At 35.4% G+C, this 18,404-nt stretch overlaps 1 protein-coding gene across 1 annotated transcript in view; it reads left to right on the top strand.

Annotated features, from left to right (window-relative positions):
* The window catches only part of STK3 (serine/threonine kinase 3), a 283,945-nt gene that overhangs the window by 41,227 nt on the left and 224,314 nt on the right, over window positions 1-18,404 (top strand). The window contains exons 2-3 of the mRNA XM_044245221.1: window positions 2,193-2,273; window positions 11,306-11,434. Of these exons, the coding sequence (XP_044101156.1) occupies window positions 2,193-2,273; window positions 11,306-11,434 (210 nt within the window). The remainder of the gene's footprint in view (window positions 1-2,192; window positions 2,274-11,305; window positions 11,435-18,404) is intronic.

Below are 18,404 nucleotides of genomic sequence, written 5' to 3' on the forward strand. Positions count from 1 at the left end.
TTATGTTCCCTGCAAATAGTGACAATTTAACTTTTTTCTTTACCAATATGGATGCCTCTTATTTCTTTTCCTCGTCTGATTGCTGTGGCTTGGATTTCCACTACTATGTTGAATAAAAGTGGTGCAAGTGGATGGATATCTTTGTCTTGTTCCTGATCTTGAAGGAAAAGCTCTCAGTTTTTCACTATTAACTGTGATGTTAGCTGTGGATATTTCATAAAAGGCCTTTATTGTGTTGAGGTATTTCCTTCTAAGCCCACTTTGTTGAGAGTTTTTATCTTGAGTGGGTGGTGAATTTTGTCCCATGTTTTCTTTGCATCGATTGAGATGATCATACGATTTTTATCCTTTGTTTTGTTTATGTGGTGTATCGTGTTGATTGATTTGTGAATATCGAACCATCCTTGCATCCCTGGAATAAATCCTACTTGACCATGGTGAATGATCTTTTTAATGTATTGTTGTATGTGTTTAATATTTTGTTGAGGATTTTTACATCTATGTTCATCAGGGAAATTGGCCTGTCATTTTCTATTTTTGTATTGTCTTTGGTTTTGGTATTAGGGTCATGCTTACCTTGTGGAATGTATTTGGAAGCTTTTCTTCCTCTACTGTTTCTTGTGATAATTTGAAGAGAATAGGTATTAACTGTTCTTTAAATGATAGAATTCACCTGTGAAGCCATCTGGTCCTAGACCTTTATTTTTTGGTAATGTTTTGATTAAATCAGGTCAGTTTTGTTCCTAGTAATTGGTCTGTTCGGATTTTCTATGTGGGAAATGATCATTTTTTAAATAGAGCTCCTTAACGGGTTTATAAAACTTTTTAAAAACCTGACCCTACTTACCTTTATATTCTGGTCACTTTTTCTTGTATATACTGAATTTTTTTGATTCTTCATGCATTGTGCTTTATTTGTATTGAATTAATTTTGTTCTATCAAATACACTGTGCATAATCCCTCTCACCTCTTGATTCCAGTTATCTGCATATGTCATACATGTAGATGATTTTAAGAAGGCAAAACAAAATGAAAACACATTTTTTTACAGCAATCAGTCAGAGTATAAAACTAAAACCTCATAAATGAAGTCAAAATACAAGTGAAAATATTTGCAACTTAAACAAAGGCCAATTTATCTTATGTGTAGATAAGAAAAAGACCAAAAAAACCAGTAGAAAAATGAGCAAAGGAAATGCATAAATGGTCTAGTTTCATGATAATGTTAGAGGATACTGTTTTACTCATGATAAGAGAGATGAAGATTAAATTTATTTTGAATAACAAATTCTTAGCTAATATATGACTAATATCCAAATATATAGTTAAGAACTTTGTTGGTGGAACTGTAAAAAAGAGGCTCTCTCATCTATTAATGGTAGGAGAATAAATTGGTACGAGCCCGCTGGAGGGCAGTTTGCTAATATTATCAGTATACATATATATTTATATAACATACTGTTATAGTAGATAAAATGTAGAATATAATCAATAACTTCAGTAATTATGTAGTTATTATAGTGATTTTGTTAGTTACATTGCATTATTTGTTATGACATATGATTATGCCTAAGTATATATACCTGTTTGTCAACATATATGCTTCTGTATTTTTTTGTGTATGTGTGGTCTCTGGACCTCACAGTTTCACTTCTGGGATTTTATCGTGCAGATATACTGGCACATGTGGGAACTGACTTATGTACACATTTATCCAGTACTGTGTTGTTTATAATAGAAAAAGGAAACTTAGATATCCATAAATAACTGATTGGTGAGTAAGAGATGCTACATCTTTGCAACAGTATAGGATATAGATGTAAGAAAGAATGAGGATGCTTTCTATGTACTTCAACATAGGCTACATGTTGTTAAGTGAAAACAGCATAGTATTTAATAGTGTGGATAGAAAAGAGTGTGTATAAAATGCTATATTGTGTGTTAAGGAAGAGAAATAAAAATATATATTCATATTTATATAAAGATTTCATAAGAAGGTAATAAAACTAGTTATTACAGGTGTTTCTGGGCAGATTAAGAAGAGATGTTGAAAGGGGCTTGTTTACCTTGTTTTTTAAAAATTTATTGTTTATTTTTGAACTATGTGAACATATTGCCTCTTAAAAATAAAATAAAAAATTTTATAAAAGGTCTTAAGGAAATATTTTCCTTCTCTTTTTTTCCTCATTAGTAAGCTGAAAAAGCTGAGTGAAGACAGTTTGACTAAGCAGCCTGAAGAAGTTTTTGATGTATTAGAAAAACTTGGAGAAGGGTAAGTACAAAAAATACAAAAGTAGCCTTAGGTAATGATAAAAAATTTATAAAATACTATATAATCTTTCATTAGAGTATATTTTCTTAAGTTGAATAGTAGTAATATAGTGGGAAAACACCTCAACATCATAAAGGTCATATATGACATGCCCACAGCAAACATTGTATTCAGTGGTGAAAACTGAAAGCTTTTCTTCTAAGATCAGGTGTATGATACGGATGAACACTCTCACTGCTTTTATTTAACATAGTATGGGAAGTCCTAGCCAGAGTAACTAGGAAAGAAAAAGAAATAAAAATATCGAAACTGTCTCTATTTGCTGATGTCATGATATTATATATAGAAAATCTTAATCCATCAAAAAGTTGTTAGAATTAATAAAATAAGTAATAAATGCATTATAGTTATATCAAAAAGAAGGAAATACCTAGGTTAAGTTTAACCAGAGAGGTGAAAGATCTGTTTACTGAAAACTGGAAGACACTGATGAAGAATTTGAAGAAACAAATAAATGGAAAGAGACTCTGTGCTCATAGATTGGGAAGATTCATATTGTTAAATATCACTGTTACCAAAAGCAATGTATAGATTCAGTGCAATCCCTAACAAAATACCAATGACATTTTTCACAGAAGTAGAACAAACAGTTGTATAATTTGTCTGGAACCACAGAAGATCCCAAATAGCTAAAACAGTTATGAGAATGCAGAATCAAGGGCACCTGGTTGGCTCAGTGGGTTAAAGCCTCTGCCTTCGGCTCAGGTCATGATCCCAAGGTCCTGGGATTGAACCCCGCATCCGGCTCTCTGCTCTGCAGGGAGCCTGATTCCCTTCTTCTCTCTCTGCTTGCCTCTCTGCCTGCTTGTGATCTCTGTCTGTCAAATAAATAAATTAATTAAAAAAAAAAGTGCAGAATCAAGCTGGAGGTATTATGTTCCCTGATTTCAAACAATATTATGAAATTCTGGTAATCAAAATAGTATGGTATTGGCATAAAAGCAGATACCTAGATTAATGAAACATAATAGCCCAGAAATAAACCCATGTATATATAGCCAATTAATTTAGGACAAGGGTGCCAAGAATATACAATGGAGAAAGGATAGTTTCTTTAAGAAATGATGTTGGGAAAAATGGATAGCCACATGTAAAAGAATGAAACTGGGCCTCTGTCTTATACCATACCTAAAAATCAGCTAAAAATGGATTAAAGAGGGGCATTTAGGTGGCTCAGTGGGTTAAAGCTTCTGCCTTCAGCTCAGGTCATGATCTCGGAGTCCTGGGATTGAGCCCCGCATTGGGCTTTCTGCTCAGTGGGGAGCCTGTGTCCCTCTCTGCCTACTTGTGACCTCTCTCTCTGTCAAATAAATAAATAAAATCTTTAAAAAAATGGATTAAAGACTTGAATGTAAGACCTGAAACCTAAAACTCCAAGAAGAAAACACAGGCAGTAAGCTCCTTGACGTTGGTCTTGGCATGACTTTTTGGATTTGACACCCAAAGCAAAGTCAACAAAAGCAAAACGAAACAAACAAGTGTGACCACATCAAACTAAAAAGCTTCTTCACAGTGAAGAAAACCATCAATAAAGTGAAAAAGCAGCCTCTGGAGTGGGAGAAAAGACAGATACATCTGTTAAGGGGTTAATATCTAAAACATATAAAGAACTCATACATATTAATAGCAAAAATCCAAACATTTCCATTAAAAAATGGGTGGAGGATCTGAATAGATGTTTTTCCAAAGAATACATCCAGATGGTGAGCAGGGACATGAAACATCACTAATCATCAGGGAAATGTAAATCATAACCACAATGAGATATCACCTCACACTTGTTACAATATTAGTTATCAAAAAGACAAGAAATAATAAGTATTGGTGAGAATGTGGAGAACAGGAAACTGCTGTGCACTGTAAGAATGAACATTGGTGCAACCACTATAGAAAACAGTATGGAAGTTCTTCAAAATATTAAAAATAGAACTATCATATGATCAAGCAATATATATATATGTATGTGTATATATACACATATGTATATAAAGGAAACAAAGTCACTGTCTTGAAGAGATATTTGCACCTATGTTCACTGCACCACTATTTACATGGAAACAATATAAGTGTTCTATTGATGGTTGAGTGGATAAAGAAAATGTGGTATATACAGATAGTCCATAACTTACATGGTTTGATTTATGAGTTTTCAACTTTATGTTGGTGTAGAAGTCATACACATTCAGTAGAAACCATATGTTGATTTTGAATTTTAATCTTTCCTGGGCTAATGATCTATAGTATGATACCCGTCTTGTGGTAGTGGGCAGCAGAAATATGCCACAGCTCTTATTTAGCCATGCAAATGAAGGTAAACAATTGATACGCAACAATTTCGTGCTCATATAGCTGTTCTGTTTTTCACTTTCAGCACAGTATTCAACAAATTGTATGAAGTATTCAATACTTTATTATAAAATGAGCCTTGTGTTAGTTGATTTTGCCCAAGTATAGGCTGGCGTTAAGTGTTCTGAGCACATTTAAGATGGGCTAGATTAAGCTACCTGTTCAGTAGATTAAATGTATTAAATGCATTTCTTTTTTGTGATATTTTGAATTTATTATGGATTTAGCAAGACATAACTGTTTTATAAATCAGGGAAGATTTATATATATAGTGGAATATTATGCAGTCATAAAAGGGCAATATGCTAAATGAAATAAGTCATAGTAAAATTCTGTATGATATCACTTATGTGTAGAATCTAAGAAGCCAAACTCATAGAAACAGAGAACAAATTGGTGGTTGCCAGAGTGGTGATAATGGAGAGTGGGGGAAATGGGTGAAATTAGTCAAAAGATATAAACTTCTAGTTACAAGATAAATAAGTTCCAAGAATGTACATGTATAACATGGTGACTCGGTTAATAATAGTATGTTAAATATTTTAATGTGGCTAAGAGAGTAGGTCTTAAAAGTTCTCATCATAAAAAGAACTTTTTTTGTTTGCTAGTAGGTGTCAACTAAACTCATGGTAATCATTTTCTAGTATATACATAAATCATTTTGTTGTACACCTTAAACTAATAAATGTTATATGTCAGATTATCTCAGTAAAAGTGGAAAGAAAAAAGAATAGTAGTAGTAATTAATATACTTTGTAGCAGTCAGTATGGATTTAAAAAGACTGGATTGTGTTAGATCTGGTAATAGTGTTTTTCAGTGAAGTAGTATGTATATATATATATATATATCCTACTTCTTATATATACTACTATTATAAATATATGTATATATATAAAGAAAGGCAGGAAATGTGTTGTAAAGTGATTCACAAGAAGTTTATGAGTTCATTCTGTGTGGTATTCTTATTAATAAGCTTGAAAGATCTTGACTCTTTAGGCAAGTGAACATAAGGGCGTCTTTCAGGACATTGGGACTCATTTGGGAAAAAATGAATAATAGATTTAAATAGAGTGTCTCAATGAGATAGGAATAGTTGATACGATTTTAAAATATAATTTAAAATAAATTATATGAATTTTAAATGTTTCATTTTTACACATAGGGGCATTTAATAAAATGGCAGAGTATACAAGAACATTCAAAACAATAAAAGGCATAAAACAGAATTAGAATGGTGTAAACCAGCAAGAACAAGGAAAAAGAGAAGCAAAAGTGTGAAGTAATAAGCTGAACATAAATTGGAAGGAAAAAAATGAAATAATATTTTTCACTAAATGTCAGCTCTCCCATTAAGGGCTCCTGGGTGGAACAGTCTATTGGGCATCTGACTCTTGGTTTTGGGATCTCAGGGTCATGAGACCAGGCCCCCGTAGGGCTCTGTGCTTAGCATGGAGTCCGCTTGGAGTTTGTCTTTCCCTCTCCCTTTGCTCCTCCCCCTGCACTCTCTCTCTCTCTCAAATAAGTGGATAAATCTTAAGAAAAAGAAAAGAAAAAAGAAAAATTAGTAGGGTCAGTTAAAATGCAAAATCTAACAATATGCTATTTATAAAAGACATGTGTAATACAAAGGGTAGAAATGTAGGGACATTTCCTATTAGAGATACTAGATAAGAAAGATAATCATACAAGTAAAAATAAAAAGAAATAGGAGTAGCAATATTTATATCCAGTAAATTAGTTAAAATTAAAAGATCTCAAGTGAATAAAGAGGGCTTAATATCCAAATAAAGAATAAATAGGGATATAAGATAATGACTTAAAAGATAATTTATATGAAATACATAAATGTTAGTCACCAGGACAGTTAAATTTGTGAAGGAAAGCTATTAGAAATGTCAGGAGAATCTAATAAGAGTTTATTCAGTTGGGAGATTTTCATATATTGCTTTCAGAGTTGGATAAGATTAACAGAAAAAAAGGACAAAGAGGGTATAAATATTATAATTGATAAACTTGATTATATATATGTATATCTATAACTACTCATATTTTGGCATTCCTTTTTTGGTATGTTCATGGAGCATTGATTAATGGGTTCTAGACAAAGATTTTGCATGTCTCATTTTTGATTATAGTCTTAAATGAGAAAGGTGATTACAATATGATAAAATCCATACTTATTGGAAATTAAGATACATAATCTGAGGTAACCTATAGACTGAGGAGGAAATTACTAATTATTTAGAAAATGAAAAAGAAATAAATCATACCATTATATCTGTGCAATCCACAGAAGCTATAATTAGGGGGAAATATTTAGTCTTAAATAACTTCATCACGAAAAAAGAAAGACCAAAAGAAAAGAACTTAGTGCTTATAAATGAACTTAGAAAAATAATAAAATGTACCCAAAAATTAGGAAGAGAAAATTCATAAAAGAAGAATTTAAAATTAATGAAATGGAAAATAAAATTTAAACATGGTAAATACAAAAGCAGTTTCTTTTGAGCAGATCAATAAAATAGTTAAACCTCTTCTGATTTTGACTAAAGAAAAAAGAGCAAAAATAAAAGATTTGGAATGAGAAAGAAGATACAATCAATGATAAACAATTTGAAGAATTAAGAGACCATATATGCATATATGCTGCTCTAATGATGACTCATTTAGTAATTGAAAAGTTGATGCTTTCATAATAAAACTTAAAATTGTATAAATTGACCCCCAAAGAAGTTAAAACTTAAGTAGAGCAATTATCATGGAAAAGATGGAAGGACAGTTAGATACCTGTCTATGAATTAAAAGGATCTGTCTATGAATTTCGAGGTGCCTGGGTGGCTCAGTTGGTTAAGCATCCTTAAATCTTGATTTTGACTGGGTCATGAGATTGAGCCCCGTAATGGGCTCATTGGGAAGCCTGCTCAGTGGGAAGCCTGCTAGAGATTCTCTTTCTCCCTCTCCGTGTGCCCCTTCCCCTGGTTGTGTGTGTGTACACACACTCTCTCAAATAAATAAATAAATCTTAAAAAAACAAAACCAAAAGATACCAGCTCATAGCACCAGTATTCACAAGAGCCCAGGGTGGAAAAGTCAATCAATGGGTGGATGGATAAAGTGTGATATATCTGGACAATGGAATAATATTTAGCCATTATATGAATGAAGTACTGACACATGATACAGAATGGATGAACCTTGAGAAAATTCTGTTTAGTGAAAGAAGCCAGACACAAAAAGTTATATTATTACATGATTCCATTTATATGAAGAATCCAGAATAAATATATCTATAGAGACAAGAAAGCAGGTTCCAAATGATTTTGAACTCAACAGAGGTAATTGTTCTACAACATTGAGAATGCTAAATGCCTGAATTGTATATTTTAAAGTACTTTAAAATGGTGAATTTTATGTTATATGCATTTTACCAAGAAAAAAACCAGCTAAGTCTTTTAGGATGCATCATCACAGTTATTTTTATGAAGCCAGAATAACTTTGATATCCAGATCTAGATGTATAAAAAGAAAATTCAGCCTTACTTGGGTACCCATGATGATTACCATGCCTTTTTTATCTGTGGTGGAAAGATGCTGCTAGTTCTTTGCACTGCCTTATGGTTCTCATCATTCATTAAAATTGAGGTGTCGATTACACTGTTGGCTTCCCCGACCTGCACTGCAGAACGTCCAGTAGTGCTAGGAAAGGGAGTATCCTCTGAATCCTCTCAGTGAAGATAGTTAGGGGTTTGGTGATCAATGATGTATCCATTACAGTATTCCATCTCCTTGAACCTTTGATCTCCTTCCTCTAATGTATACCAAGGATCAGTGGCATTTCTACATAGGTCACTGTAGAGTCCAGGTTTCAGATAACTAGCTGGGCATACTGTGAGGGACACTCCCAACTGTTTGAGATAACACAGAGTCTGGAATTTCTGGTCTTGCATCCCTATCAGTGAATTCCTTTCTCACTGGAAATCTTGGAATCCATTCCCACATATATTCTTTAGAATTTGGTGATAAAAACTGACAAAATCTTATAACTTTTTTGGTATGAATAGTAGGTGTTCTTGCATCAGATTTTCCATTCATTCTCCTGGTATCTGGGGATTTGAGCGTAGTTCTAGGACTGGAAGCAATGCAAGGTGGTGGAGGAGGTTTTACATTCTCCTGAAAAGTGACTGCTTCAGGTGAGGTCATTGTGGAGTTTTCAGGCATTGTGAGCTCATCTTCTTGGACTGGGGAATAGGGTTGCTTTTTTTTGGCAAGGGATGCTTATAGGACTTGGGGGTTTCAGGGTATTCAGATTAATAAACATCTACTTAAATGTCCCATTACCAATTCTCTGGGTACCTCTCTTTATAGTTAAAAGCCTAACTTTAACAGAATAGAGCTGGAGATGTGAATTTAGCTTGCAGTATAATTCAGCTTCCAGCTTAGATTAGACCTTGAGCTTGTTTTTGGAAGTCTCAGCCCTGTGCCTACAAGAATTAAGAAACTCAGCGGAGAGCCTGCTTCTCCCCCTCCCTCTGCCTGCTGCTCTGCTTACTTGTGCTCTCTCTCCATCTCTCTAATAAATAAATAAAATCTTTTACAAAATTAAAAAAAATTCTTTGGTGTCATTCAGAAGTTTTCTGTTTCTCAGTCTTGAGCTGGAAGTTTAAGCTCTGAGTTTGTTATATTTGTTACATAACTTTTCTGGTGTAGGCCAGAGCAGCTAGCCTGTTCTATAGTATTTGTACCCTTATTTTCACCATAGCATTCCTTTTTTTAAATTTATTTTTTAAAGATTTTATTTATTTATTTGACAGCCCGAGTGAGAATGAGCACAGGCAAGGGGAGTGAGAGAGGGAGAAACAGGCTCCCTGCTCCCCACTGAGTACTCTGTGTACCCTGGATATAGAGAGTTTATTATACAATTAGGAGCTCAGGTGACTTATGGAAGGGCCACAGATGAAAAGGTCATGAAATCTGCTGCTGAAGGTTGCGGAGAAGCCAACAGTGAGTATGTCAGCCTGAAACACTGAAGTGGTGTTTCTTAAAAGCTCACTGGGGGAGTCTTTACGAAGCTCCCGCCAACTATCTCATTCTATAGCAGCAATGTGGTGGTTATCAAAAGCTCAGCAGGAGGCCTCTGTGTCTGTCATCCCCCAGTTCATCTGCTACAACCACATCTGAAGAATGATGGTTCTCCTTAACTTTTTGCCATTGAGATTTCATGCATATTCTTCTTATTGTCAGACTCTTAACTAGGATCCATTCAGGGAAAGGAATCTTCTCTTTTGCTGTGATGAGACTTTAGAAAGGAGTGATGGTGTTGCTTACTTCATGAGAGAGAATCCAGCACTGAATTCTTTACTGACTTTTGAGGGAATACACACACACACACACACGGGTTTATATACATACATATGTATACTTACACACATGACTTTTAAGGGGATATATGTGTGTGTGTTTATGTGTATAAATCAGGACTATACACACAGTATCTCTGAGTATCAAACTAAATTACTTTGGAAAGCTTAAAGAACAGGATGGATAAAATTCATTTTGTTAAGGTAGCTGTTTTATTACTGATTTTTCACTTATTTTAAGCGATTATAAATGTGAAAGTAATTTTGCATGGTTTTCTAATATTAGGAAATATTCCATGTCTTCCAATGGCTTGCTCTTCTTTCTCTTCTGTAGAAATGATTCAGTGAGAAATATATGATCCTTGGAATCCTTATATGTTTAAATTCTGTCCTTGTTTGTTACCACTATCGAGTCTCTGTTTCCTCATCTTAGAAAATGGCGATGGTAGTATTTTACCTCATAGTTGAGAGGGTTGAATTTGATAACACACATAAAACACCAATCCTGGTATCTGGCTGACAGAACTGTAAGTGCTAGCAGGGTTTACTTTGTCTTCTAATTCATACCAGAGTATACAACATGGCTTCTCTTTCTCATTGTTTCTGCTTTCTAAAAACACATAAATATTTACTTGGCAAAGTTTCAAGAGCTGTAGCAGGGATGCTTTTTGGGCAAGTGGAAGTTAGATCCCATTACTCATTTTATTTATCTGTCATCATGTGGTCTTGCTCTTGAGGAGGAGAAGGAGTATTTGAGAAGATCTTGGATGTGTGACTTAGGAGAACCACATTCCTTGCTTCTCTAACTTTGGTAGGATGTGGTCCTCAGCTGAGGGTTTCATGTGTTTTTATGTAGCCTGAACAGGCCTGGGACTTTGATATTCTGGGGATGATTTTGCTTAAGGTGAGATAAGCCTTTTGTGCTAACTCGAGACTTTGGCTGTTTTTATTCTACATTTCATTCTTTTAATTTTCATTTATATCTTCTTAATGCTGCATTTGTTTGAGTTGACAAACCGTAAGTCTGTTTCTTTCATTCATAAGAAAAGAGCAAATCTTTATATATTAATGTTTTGATTTTAGTAGATTTTAAGTATATATTTGAAGCATTAAAGCCAAGGTATAATTCACTTTTCTTATTTGTTTACTTTGATTTATCACCGTTAAGTGTTTTAAATTGGAAACGACTACATGCAAAAACTTGTAGATTTTTCTTTAATACTTATGATGTTTGAAAGAAAAAAAATAAATGTCTTGGTTTCTTTTAGGTCTTATGGAAGTGTATTTAAAGCAATACATAAGGAATCTGGTCAAGTTGTTGCAATTAAACAAGTACCTGTTGAGTCAGATCTTCAGGAAATAATCAAAGAAATTTCCATAATGCAACAATGTGACAGGTATGAAGAGATTTTCTTTCTTTATTTACCTTCATTTTGATGAATTTTGCTAATAATGTATAAGAAAATATTTTTTTTTGTCATCTGGTTAGTTTTCTGACTTTGAATCTGAACTGAGACTAATCCTTCATGAAGATGAGGATAGTTTTGGAAGGTTGTCTTTAGGACTAAAGCAGAAATGATGTTTTAATGTTTTAAAGCAACGTGCAGTGATAGAAAGCACTCAAGCTGTTTTCCCGTTTTGGGGGTGAATTTATGGGTGAAAATTATTTTTTGATGTTGGGGGGGGTCATTTAACAGTCTTTTTTATATAACTGTTTCTACTAATTAAACATGGCCATGTTTTATGTAACTCTAATTCATTCAACAAACATTTACTGAGCTTTCCCAGTGGGCCAGATACTGTACCAGGATCTAGGAATACCAAGAGAACTAAGATACTGTTTTTCTTCTTGAGGAGCTGCTAACCTAATTGGGAAGACAGATCCTTAAAGAAATAGCTGTGCCATAGCACAGTTGCTCTGCTGACTGTTTTCAAGGGGTAATGTGAGAGCTGGGAGGCAGGAGTTACGAAGGAGTTCCTCAGCCAGGAGTTACGAAGTCCGGCATGCTGAGGAAGAGTTTATTAAAATTGGGTAAAGAAATGGAGGGACCAGAGAGAGTAAAGAGAATTACAAGTAGAGAGGTGAAACAGCACACTGGTATGTGCTGTTCTGACAAGGATTAGAATCACTAGAGTGGAAGGTGTGAGATGGAGTTTGGTGTGAAATGATTTGGGATAGGTAAATAGAGCTGATCATGAAGGGTCTTTTATGTCCTATTAAATAGCCTGGTCAGGGATGCAGAGTTTATATATTAAGACTATGTTTAGCCTCTAGTTACTTGATTGAAAAGAGATTTTGTTACTCTCTCTTTACAGAAAGTCTACAGGTAGCAGCGACAAAGTGACAACTGTCTAAGGCTTCTTTTCTCACACTGTGCACTCCTTACCAAGGCCTGCCCATGCTTATTGTCTCATGGTTGTAAGAGGGCTACTCTTGCTCCAGCCTTATGTTTATGTTCCAGGCAGGAGGAAAAGTGAAAAAGCAGTAAAGGGCTTTCTCAGAAACCCTCAGCTTATGTTTTATTCATTAAAATTGATTGAGTCACATGGTGTCTTATAGCTGATGACTTAGGGGATCTGGACACATTGTCACCCCTAATCGAATCAGGGCCCCGTTAGTAAGAGATCTATGAAAAACTTTCCTTTCCAAAAGTGTATAGAATCCATATATTACATGTCCTTTGGCTAATGAGGTGACTGAATAGTCCTAGAGGAACTTTGTTTCTTGAGTTTGTTCAGTTTTGCTTTTCTTTATTGTATGCTATATATTTAGATTATATTATGTATTTTTTATAAAGATTGTATACCTGGAAATTCTAGTGGTTATAGAAAAAAAATTACACATTCATCAGCTCCCAGATCAAAATATGTCATTCCGAGATTTTCCCAAACCTTGCTGTTAATTTGGTTAATTTGATAAGAATGTGGTACTCACAGTTTGATGTAGAAAAGGAAAGACTAAGCTAGAGTAATGTTAGACCTATCAGGTACTTAATATTTGTGTGTTGTTGTTATTATTTTGTTATTATCACTAAATGTACTTTAGGGACTGGTGTTGTCCTCTAGAGATTTTAATTGAGTGTGCTCTAGGAAAGGCAGAGTCTCAAATACTACTTACTATACATGTCTTCCTCTGACCTTGGTTTGTCTTGAGACCTATCAGCTCTTGCTCACATTTCTTTCTCAGCTTCCTATTCATTCACCTTCCTTTCATTTTTGACTCTTCCAACTCATTTTCTGCCCTGAAGCTAGAGTGATCACTCTAAAATGCAAACCTAAAGAGGTTATTCTCAGTTTAAAACCTTAAGTGTCCCGTTGCCTGGAAAGATCCAGTATCCCAAGGATGGCATATAAGACCCTTCATATTTATGCTTATGCTTCCAGTCTTCTCTTTTAACTGTGTTTCTCTTTTAATCACATGTTTACTTGCATTCTGTATCAGCTGACTTAAATTCTGTGAATTTGGGATTATATTTTACGAAGTGCCTTTGGACCTTGCCACGTAGTGGTTATTCAAATACAGGTATTACTGATTCTTGTCTGGGTGACTCAACTGGACCATATCCAGAAGGGACTTTACATTTAACATTTTTAGATCAAATTTTTAATTGTTGCAGGTAAGCCTCTCAAATTCCTGCTCTGTTCAGGGCATCATCATCTACGTAGTCTTTCCAGAACAAAACTGAGAGTCGTCTTTGTTTCTTTTTCTGGTACTTCTGATGACACTGTGTTTTAGATTCTCCTTCTGCAATGTCTTCACTATCTTTATCCCTCCTTTCATTCCCTGAGAAAAGGAATCCTATTTCTTACCACATATGCAATGCCTAGCACTGTACTTTTTTATTGATTGAATGTGAATGGATATGGTATGTATATGGAATATGGAAGAGCATTATAGGTTGAGAAAACTATAGGGAAACTGTTCCTTGTTCTTGTTACAAAGGAAAGGAAAGGGAAGGAAAAGGAAAGAATAAAAGGGGAAGAAGACGTGAATGTGTTTTTAGAAATTTTGTACCACTTTATAGCAGAATGCTTTGTAGGTAGTAGGGATGTCTCAAGTATTTGTTGAATGAAATGAGTAGATGGATGAAACAATTACTGGTAAAAAATGGTTTATGCCTTTTGGATTTTACTTTCAGATTCACTATTCATATGAAATAGTGAAGGATCAGAAAAATTAGTAAGTTAAAAGATTCTAAAAATGCTAAAAGATAGGGCAAGTGAAAAATAAACTAGGAAATGACAGAAGCAGGCATTACATTTTAGCTATGAATTACTAGTGTTAATGTAGATGTGTTATTGGGAAACTGGCATAAAAATGACTTGCAGGGAAACAATACAAATTGAAAAATTCCCACTTACAGCAGTGGAATTTGGTTAGAGAAAATGAGATTTGCATTTCTGAAATTGAAAAAAAGTCTATTTAGCTAGTTGGGCACTTGGCAAATTGTCTTGCTTTCTACACTCCAAAAAGAGACCAGAGGGTGTTTAAATTTTTTTTTTGTTCATTTTAGTAAATATTAAACATGTGTTTAATACTGCATTTTGGCATAAATATTTGAGGAAGCCCATCTGCATTGTTTATTACAGAATCTTTTGTGTCTAGTCCAGTGCTTGGCACAGAGTAGACATTTAATAAATATTTGTTGGATATATAAATCATAGAATGTTAATGCTAGACTGGATCTCTATTAGTTTAGAGTTTTGCAAATGTACTCTGCTCTAAGGAGGTGGGGGTATTTTCCTCAAACAGTGAAGAATTGAGCAGAACGAGAAACTTTAGTCATTGCTTTCATCTTTTTTCTATATTGGGACTCACTCTAAAATTTTATTTGAGGAACAGGCTTCTGGTACTAAAGTGTATTTTAGAACTATTTTACAGGTACAGAAAATGAGACTTAGAGATTTTATGTGGTTGTTCAGGATCACACAGCCAGTTAGGGCCTGGGATGCTGAAAGATCCCACATTTGCTGACTCTAGGGCCAGTGCTGAAAAAAGCAAAGTCTACAAAAAAGATTCCAGCAGTTCAAACTGAAGCACTCTCAAGGCATTGCTGGGGGTAGAGGCAGGAGCTGGTCAGTAATACTTGGGAATACTATGTCCTAGATAACGTGGATCTAAGGGAGCCACAGTTGACACAACTCCTATATTCCTGGTCCCTACACTCCTCAAGGAACTTCTCATATGTTAACCAGGAGAAATGTGTTGTCACCATGCATCAAGGCACACGCTTACCCACTTATTTATTCATTCAACTAATATATATTGAGTACATACGCTGAGGGCAGCCTTTATGTGTTGTTCACAGGAGATGCAACAGGGAGTGAGTCTTAGACTTAGAGGGACTTTCAGTCAGGTAGAAGAGGCAGGTGACTGACTGTGCTGTTTTAATGCAGTGTGGAAACGGCTGTGATGAGGTAAATATGGGGAACCTTGTGGGCTGGAGGACATATCTAACATCTCAGCATTGGAGACTTAGGGAAAGCTACCACAGGGAGTCATACTCAAACTGAGTGACTTCGGATGACTTAGATTTGGGGGGCAAAGAGGAGAGGAGATGCATGTGTTGGGAATAGCACATTTTTAGTGGGTCTGCTCAGAGGCTTCTTCCAGTATTGTTCCTCTCTTACCTGTTCTATTTGCTGATGTTTCTGGGTAAAATTCCATTTAAACATGGTTAGTGAGACATGCAAAAGTTTGAAAATCACATCGAAGGATTTGTGATGAATTTTGGCAATTTATATCAGTTCATGTATATGTATATTCATTTTTGGATGGGCCAAGAAGTGACTTGGTGTGATTGAGGTTTCTTTCTTTCTTTTTTTAAAGATTTTATTTATTTATTTGACAGAGAGAGAGAGATCACAAGTTGGCAAAGAGGCAGGCAGAGAAGGGGGTGAAGCAGGCTCCCTGCTGAGTAGAGAGCCCAGTGCGGGGCTCTATCCCAGGACCCTGAGATCATGACCTGAGCCGAAGGCAGAGGTATAACCTACTGAGCCTCCCAGGTGCCCCAATGATTGAGGTTTCTGTTGGGGAGAGTTCAGTTTGCATAAGAGAGTGTTCATATTGCCTTTGTGAGAGCATTGTGTTACCCCCTCAAGTTTAGAACACTATTAAGGTTGTAGAAGGATGTTAAGGAAACTTATGTAATGAAAAATAGCCATTTCTTAGTATTGTAATTATCACATGCTCATAATGGGAAGACTAGAAAATGTTTGCAAAACGATTCTGTTAAGGACTTTTTTCCAAAATATACAAAGAATCCTTAAAAACTTAACAAGTATACAAGCAATCCAATGAAAAAATGGGCCAAAGACCTTCACAGAGACCTTACCAGCGCAGATTTGCTGATGGCAAATAAGCACAGGAAAAGATGTTTCGCGTCCTGTGTCATCAGAGAAATGCAAATTAGCACAGCAGTTAGATACCACACTACACACCTGTTCAAATGGCCCAAATCTCAAACACTGACAACACCAAATCCTGGTGAGGATGTGGAACAGAAGGAATTCCAGTCATTGTGGGTGGCAGTGCTGAATACTACAGCCCGTTTCGAAGTTAGTCTGGTTGGTTTCATATAAAACTAAACATACTTTTAACCATATGATCCGGCAGTCATACTTCTTGGTGTTTACCCAAAGGAGCTGAAACTTATGTTCACATAAAAACCTGCACATGGATGTTTATAGCAGCTTTATTCATAATTACCAAAAACTTGGAAGGAACTGACATGTCCTTCAGTAGGTGAGTGCAGACTGTGGTACATCCCAACAGTGGAATATTATTCAGCACTAAAAGGAAATGAGCTATCAAACCATGAGAAGACAGCGAGGAAACTTAAATGCATATTTTTAAGTGAAGGAAGCCAGTCAGAAAAGCTACCACTCTATGATATTCTGGAAAAGACAAAACTATGGAGGATCAGTTGTTGGTAGGGGTTAGGAAAGTGGGAAGGATGAATAGGCAGGGCACGGAGGATTTTTAGTGTAGAGAAACTACTGGGTATGATGTCAGCGTAGAGTAGATTCTCATTTGTGTGCTCAGGAGGGGCGTGTTGGTGATGGGCGAAGCTATTCTTGTCTGGGGACAGGGAGTGTGTGGGAAGTCTCTGTATCTTTCACTCAATTTTACTGTGAACCTAAACCTCTGAAAAATAAAAACTATTAAAAATACCTTTAGCAATACATGGTTATCTTCAGTTACAATGAAATTCAACTTAGTATAAAAATGTTAGTTACCTTTTAGGCAGTAAAAATTAACATTTAAATTTCTTTAAGAAGCTTAAACATAACGATTCACTACAAATAATTTGTACCACAAGTAGTGTTTATTTAAGGTGCAAATAGACCATAAGAATTTGTAGTGCTGCTTCCACTTTTCGCTCTGGTTTTTCTCACTTCTCATTTTATATTATTTCTATTTTGAATTGTGATACTGGCAGAAGACTGGCAGGATAAATGGTGTAGAGGAGGTGTGAAAAGGAGACAGGAATGGAGATGATATGGTCATTAGGCATGGAATGACAGGGAGAACCCTCCCCCCGTGAAAGTGGGGAAAGATGATACGTAGTTTCACTGGGTTGAAGGTGTTAAACAGGGGAAGGGAAACGAATACATGGGACAGGAGAAGGAGGTGGTGGGAGATGGCCCGGGAGAAAGGAGCGGAACATGGCTCATGATTGCCACCCCAGTTATCAAGGCATCACATTTCACCTTTGCTTCCTGGTGTGTGCAGTAATTTGACTTATGTCTTCCTTGTGCCTCCCCCCAGTGGAATTTTCTAAGTCATATTGAACGATTTAGCTGTGCTAAAAATATACAGAATTGCTGGGTTCTCATATGTCCTGTAAGTCCATACAGTGGCTTAGTCAAGATTCTTAGGAATTACGGCTGAATTAGAATTTTGTATGTTGCTTAAAATTATATAAATAACATAGAGCTTGTGTCTTGAAGAAACTCTGCCTCCTTGCTAGCATTCAAGAATCAGTGTATGGTTTAAAAATAGATATTAGGATATCTAAATAACCATACAGTTAGTTAACTGGCCAGCTGAAATGAAGAGTGTTCCCTTTGGCCCCTGACAGTCTCACATGTGATAATCCGCTTTAAATGCTATTTGATTGTATTATTTTCTTGCATGAATTTCTTCAGGGATTCCCCATTGCCTTGACTGACATTTCTTGTCACTAAAGTCTACCCATTTTTCTCCCTAGCTTCTGTCATTAGGCCATAATATGTTGTTCAGTGAATGCTGATTATTTTAAAATGATAACCTGAATGAATGATGAATGAATTTGAATGAACGATTTGTGTCAGTGGAAACAGCCTGAGTCAGAAATCCCAGGTCTTGTACTCTCGCTGAACATA

This window comes from Neovison vison, chromosome 4, assembly GCF_020171115.1.
Source record: "Neovison vison isolate M4711 chromosome 4, ASM_NN_V1, whole genome shotgun sequence".
Lineage (NCBI taxonomy): Eukaryota > Metazoa > Chordata > Mammalia > Carnivora > Mustelidae > Neogale > Neogale vison.